This window comes from Sturnus vulgaris, chromosome 1, assembly GCF_052056855.1.
Source record: "Sturnus vulgaris isolate bStuVul1 chromosome 1, bStuVul1.hap1, whole genome shotgun sequence".
In the NCBI taxonomy this organism is placed as follows: domain Eukaryota; kingdom Metazoa; phylum Chordata; class Aves; order Passeriformes; family Sturnidae; genus Sturnus; species Sturnus vulgaris.
Window position 1 is genome coordinate 114773363 of NC_142243.1, and position 6803 is coordinate 114780165.

The 6803-nt window shown below is 42.9% G+C and overlaps 1 protein-coding gene across 2 annotated transcripts in view; it reads right to left on the reverse strand.

The window, feature by feature from the left end:
- LOC106851966 (ethanolaminephosphotransferase 1-like) overlaps positions 1-6803 on the reverse strand; it is a 54213-nt gene extending 47410 nt beyond the window's left edge. For both annotated transcript variants that reach the window (XM_014874337.2, XM_088174696.1), the window contains exon 1: positions 6702-6803. In XM_014874337.2, the coding sequence (XP_014729823.2) occupies positions 6702-6758 (57 nt within the window). In that variant the 5' untranslated portion in view covers positions 6759-6803. The remainder of the gene's footprint in view (positions 1-6701) is intronic.

The following is a 6803-nucleotide window of genomic DNA, read 5'->3' on the forward strand; positions in this document are numbered from 1 at the left end:
TTGTAGTTTCCATAAGAGATGCTAAACAGTGGTTCTGCAGCACTGAACCCTTGTGTTATCCAGTATCCTGATGCACAAGAGAGGGGACACTTCACAGAAAGATTCCTCCCTCTATAAAACAACTCTTAGAAAAAGGGTTCCCTTAGATTTATAACAATCAACATCCATATTCACAGATACATCTTTGCAATTAGTCTTCTAGTGAAACACAGATGAATAAACAAAAAATACGTATGTATACATGCATATTCTACACATAAAAATCCAAAACGCATTTCAGAATGCTAACATCTATTGATGAAGCAATAAAATGAAACTATGCAGCCTGTAATTGCACTTTTATGAGATTCAACAAGGCATACAACTCTTTATATTGAGCGTATTTGTCCCAAAAGTTATCTAATGAACCTTTGTAAATTCATGGGTGTAATATTGCACTCAAAACCATGTACAATTTGCCATCATTGGGAAAAAAGTCCTACAGCAAGTAATATCAGATGCAGCATCTCTGTAATGAGATTTCATTAAGTTGTTGGTTCATTAGCATACGATACATAGAAGGAAGATAATGATTACAGAACTCATGAAATGATACATTATGTCAGCTACAATTACAACAGGATGAGGAAAAAGAGGTAATGTGTGCATGAAGATTGTCTTTCAGAATGACATATTCAGTTGGCTCATGGCTCTTTGACATGAGATACATGAATGCAGTGACAGATAATGTAAGAGTAGTGAGTTATTCGGTTAATTTCACATGCTATTCAAAAACATTTAATTACAACCCTAGTCTTCCATCAAAGTAACATGAAGAAGACTGCAAGATTTTATTTGTAGAACAGTGGGCTGTTGACTCATGGTTTTATTGAATTGTTATTATCATACTCATTGTTATTGAAGCTGGACAATGTTAATTTTCACTGCCTCAGATATTCAAGGACTTTATTAAACTGTAGTGGTTTGAAAAATCTAACTACAGCTGACACAACTGATAAGTGCTTTCAGATAATATTTGGAATTAAATATTAGTGAAAAAACCTAAAACTACTACGTGGAAAAACACTATATAATGAACATGTCAAGAAAATACTCAACATACATAAAATTGTCCACGTGTAGTGAGCATTATTGCATGAGCATTATTAACTGTCTCCTAAGAAGTTCCAGATAAGCACATAAATGAAAGTCTCCCATCCTAAATTTTCAAAATCACATAAACTCCTTGTGTTATTGGAATAGAAAGCAAAATTACTGTTCAATTAAGGTGAGCAGAACCCATGATTTTTCTAAATCTCATAGTTACACTTGTAGCGTTGGAAAAGCATAGACTTCATAGAAATCCAATCTTGTATATGGGTGAATCCTGAACTTCCAGACACTAATCCACTAGATTATAGTCAACACACTGCTCTTCTGGTATCAGTCACTATAAGAGAAAGAGTCAGACCTTGAAACGTGATCATCATACATCTGATCCTGTTTCTCTAACCCTCCAAAATGAGGGGTGGGATGAAATTTGAGAGATCTCCTAGTCCAGAGTGTTCACCTAATGCAGGATCACATTCAGAATACATTAAGAATGCAGGTCAAGTTTCCATGAGGTGATGACCCCATTGCTTGCAAGATGCAACCATGTCAGCACACTAAAAGAAAACACATTACCCAAAAATTTATTAACAAGGTGTCAGCAACTGTTTATTAATACTCAACACTAGATTGTTGATCTTGCCTCAGAGAAATAAAGCCATTTTAAAAGACTGATGAAATGATTGCCCAATCCCCTTCAATACCTGTTCCAGCAGGCCTTATCAACACAAGACTGACATAGCAGACGCCTTAAATTTCTCTTTGTGCAGCCAAAACTCCCATACTGTCTTTCTTTAAAAGGGCACTCTTGAAGACCAAATGGCTGCTAGGCTCTTACTCCCACTTTACTCGACTGTTTCACACAGTACATCATTTCTAAGCCTCTTGGTATTTGTAATGTCTTTCTGAGGACTGTAAACTGTGGGCCAAAGCAGGCAGGACACATTATTCCAGTTGATACCTGATCAGTACAACAGCTAGAGGAGTAAACCCTTTGACATATTTATTACACTTCCAGCTTAAGAACTTTTCTCTCTTTATTATAACAGCCACAATGCTGTTGACACTCTGATCCCCTGGCATCTTTCCTGCAGTCTGTTGTCTCTTATTTTATGTTCTAAATGTTGATTTTCTTTCCCCTAAGCACTGTACATTGTTTACTGAATTTCTTCATATTGATTTTTGGCAATTATATCCCTTTTCCAAGTATATTTTAAATCATAAACCTATTCTTCAGAATTCTTTAACACAGTGGAAACTTTACAACATTCCCCGTTCTGTTACTTAATGAAAGTATTGAACAGCAATGGGGTTGGGACAGAGAGACAGCTGTGTAGGTAGAATCCCACTTGATAGAACCTCCTACTTTAAAGAAAACTTTAAGTGTTTACATTCTCTTTAAAGATGCTTCCATTCTCTTTGAAGAAATATTTTAAATTCTTTAAAATGTTTCTATTTTACAACGATTTCATCTTAGTTACCTCTACCTACTTTACTTACAAGAACATGGACAGTAGCACACCCCTCACTGAAATGAAACCACTCATACCTCATTTACTCCCCCCTCCTCACCACACCCCTTATCCACACAGAGTTACCTGCAAAAAAATGACTTAGAGGATAGAAACAGTGTGGACAAAACAAGATGAAAATATGGAACCTTAGATGTTAATTTTTAGTGTTGTATCTGATTTTTTAAACCATCTTTTCCAAGGCCTATTGTTTGAGTCAAGCCTCTATAGTTTGTTCTTAGTTTTCTTTTATTCTGAAACAGGATAAAACACCAAAGTTTTCTGGCCTGAAAAATCTCTGTGCACAGGTACTGTAAAAAAAGGTGACTCAAGGCAAATATGCAAGGGGAATCCTAAGAAGGAAGTAATGAGAAGAGGCAATGGCAACACGAGCTCACCACTGACATTACTGCATTCTGGTGAGAAAGATAAAAATAAAGAACCGAATTCTGCTTTTATCTGTACGCATCACCTGGTGGTTACAGAACAGCTTGTTTCCAACAGAAACCCAAGCAGGCAGAAAAAAAGGTAGTAGGGTAATTCCACGGGTGCTCTTCTAGAACTACAAAATGCTGATAAAACATAAAAGTAGGAACGACATGATCCAAGCCCTACAATTCCAGTTGGTTATAGCTTTTCAGCTGTTTTGCTCCACGTCCTAGAGAACAGCACACAAATCAAGGATAAGAATCTTCTGTGATACAGTTGCAGCCAATCACCTGAGCATGCAACTGTCCTGAAATCAGCACCTGCCCCACAGGCAAGAAGAGGGCAGAAATATTACAGCAGAAATACTCAAGGTTACGTCTGAACTGTCTCATCATCACATCTCCACCTGTTCTTGATGTGCTTATAAGCAGAAAAAGGAAAATTGAATCTCTAAAACCCTATTAACAGGCAGAATGAATGGGAATAGATTTGTAAAGTGAAATAGCTAGCCCTGAGGAGCCAATGCCCTCAATGCCAATGCCAAACTGGTTCCATTATAATACTATGGACTGGGTGCACTGGGTGTACTTGTGTGTTTGTTCCCAGTACAGCTGCTTTAGGTTCATCCTAAAGGAATGCATTTTTCTGCTCTGAAGTCACTCTGTGATGTAAGCCAAAGCTTGGTAATTGGGGAAAACTTGCTTCAAAAGCATAATACACATGGACCTAACATGTCAAAGGGTGCTGAAGTCTTTGCATTCATTAGAGGTCTGTCATTCCCCTTGCAAAGAACTGTGACGGTTTTGTTGCCAAGGCCCTCCTCCAACTGCAAACAGGAGACAGACAGTGCCTGAGACATACAATTGGAGCATTCATGGCAGAGAAATTAATTCAAGTCTGTGAAAATTTTGAAAATTGAGCAGCATTTTTTTCAGGCCATATTTACCTTTACAAAAAGAGTTGATTACACAAATTATTTTTTTTAAGCTGTGTTATGCTCAGAAGATAAATTGTGCAAAATATGGAGTATGTTAAGCCACTGATGCTACTGTGAGTACAATGCTGCAGTGTAATGTACAACAGAGAGATGGATGCCACTAAATCTAATGTTTTCTGTGCACGCTTCAAGTCCGGAAACAATACAGTGTTTTAGCTCAATACTGAATGTATGTTCACAGATCCTTTCAGAGATTATCTAGCTCTTCACAGGGCCAATGCATATATCCTTCCACACTACCCCAGAACTGGGTTCACCAGGAAACACAGTGCAGAAATAGCCAGGAGGTTGTAAGAAGAGATAACCCATGCGTGCTGGGCACAGTGATCAGAGCTTAGCACCTGTTGAGTAGGCAGCAAAGGAAGCAGCAATCTCCTCCCAGGGGCTGGGAAGCTGGAGGAGCAGGATGCAGTACGGCTGAAGGGGAGGAGATGGCAGCCAGAGGGTAACAGGAGGTTGAAGAACATGTGTCAGGCCTGGGAGGTGGTGACAGCAAAGCCGTGGTTGTGGCAGCAGCCCTGGGTATGGGAGGGTGAGGGACAAGAGATTGTGGTAATGATTAGTCTCCTTGCTTCACCCCTTTTGTATTTTTGGAGTACTTTAAATTACTGTGAACAGCATTTAGGAATAGGGAGAGCTGCCATCACCTGCCAGGTCCTCCTGCAACCTGCCAGGTCCTCCTGCAACCTGGAGCATCAGGAAAATGGTGCAGATACCTGACCAGCTCAGCACCACCAACATGTACATCATGTAGCTGTACTTCTCTGTGTGAAACCCGTGCTATTTGGATTTATTTATTTCCAAGATATCCTAGTCCCAAGTCACCTCAGATAACAGAAAACTATTTCATTTCATCTTTCTAAAGCCTGCACTTACTAGGATTTTTTTTCAGAACACAGAAGAACAGATCCTTAAGTATCTGCATTGGCTGATTCTTATAGTTAAGAAAATTGCCCTACATAGTTTCTTTGCAATACCCTTGAGAAACCAATACATTAAAATGAAATTATTTGATATGTGATTCTGTCTTTTGGTAGTTATTTACCCTGTAAATCCTAAGTATGCTAAGATGTATCCTAAGCACAAAGATTACAGGTTTTTAAAAGAACGTTGTTTTGATTCTTTCTCATTTGCACTTGTTTGAAGATATTTTCATTCAAGTGATAAGAAAGAATGTAATACAAGCGTTCCCTGTATTAGTACTATGAACTCAAATAATTCAGGAAAGTTACTTAAATAACAACATCCATTTATGCTAAAAATAGCTTTTTATTTTTCCTCCTCCTGATCTCAGGAAAGACTACGGCTTCACCATTCAAGCACAGGCCTGTGCAACTCATGCCCTGTGGCCAGAAGCAGCTTGCAGAATGTTTTTTCCCACTCACACTGGAGCCACAAAACAGGTTGGTACATTTTAACGAGCTGCTGTGCATAACAAGTTCCTAGGGAGCAACAAGGAGAACACTCTCAAAGCCACAGTTCCTCCACCTTCATTCCTGCTGAGTTGAACAGGCAGAGCTGCTGGCCCAGGAAAGGGAAGGGCTTGATAGGAACCAGGAAAAGCTGAACACCCTGTTTGGAGCCCAGCCTGGGAAGGCACATGGTAAGAGCAAGAAGGAAAGAATCTTGAGGAGCACGGTGTAGGGGGCTGCTGTGGGAAACTGAAGATAAAATAAAAGGCTGGGTGTTGTGCTGGCATGATCCCCCTGCCTTTCACAGGGAATGGGGTGAAAGTGTGTGAACAGGGAGGCATGGCCCATTTCAGACACCTGCATCTCAGCTGGAGCAAACCTGGATGGTCTCCCCGCAACTCCTAAGTCCGTGACATAACACCGGTAAATTCAAATACCTAATGATTCACATTTATTGGGATTTTGCTTTCTGGCTATTTGCAAACATGAGGTTTACTTCAAATTATTTCAAGCAAGTTTTTCTTTCCTCCCCCGGCTTTCTTATTTATTTCTCAATGCCAGAGCATTCCTGTGTCCAAAGGTTTTGCAGCCAGCCAGCCAAGCAGCGGCAATGCGTGTTTTCCTACACCGGATGCCTCCAAAACCACGCTGCTCTAAAACGGGCAGAGCTTTCATAGACTCACTAAAAACCCAGTTAATTCCGTCTCCACCTAGCCCTGCCGCCCCGCGAACACCCACCTCCTGCCCAGGGCACGCACTCGATCAGAGCCGGGCCGGGTGCGGGCGGGTACAGGTGGAGGTGCGGGACATCCATCCCCCTGCGGGTACAGATGGAGGTGCGGGACATCCCTCCGTGGGCACAGATGGAGGTGCGGGACATCCATCTCCCCGGGGGCACAGATGGAGGTGCGGGACATCCATCCCCCTGCGGGTACAGGCAGAGGTGCGGGACATCTCCCCGGGGGCACAGATGGAGGTGCGGGACATCCCCCCGTGGGCACAGGTGGAGGTGCGGGACATCCATCCCCCCGCGGGCACAGGCAGAGGTGCGGGACATCCATCCCCCCGCGGGCACAGGTGGAGGTGCGGGACATCGCCGTGCGGGCACAGGTGGAGCCCTGCGGACCCTCCGGCGGCGGAGGGATGGCCCGGCCGGCCGGGGCCGCACTAACAGCGGGGCTGGGGTCCAGCCGCGCAGAGCCGCGACCCGGGGAGCACCGTCCGCCGCCCGCCCGCTCTCCTGGCGCCGGGGCTGCCCTTTACCTTGTAGTGTCGGAAGCCGTGCAGCTGCCGGCCGCTCACATACCGCCACCGCCACATCGCCGCCCTGCGCCGCACCGCACCGAGGCACGGAGGGATGGGAGC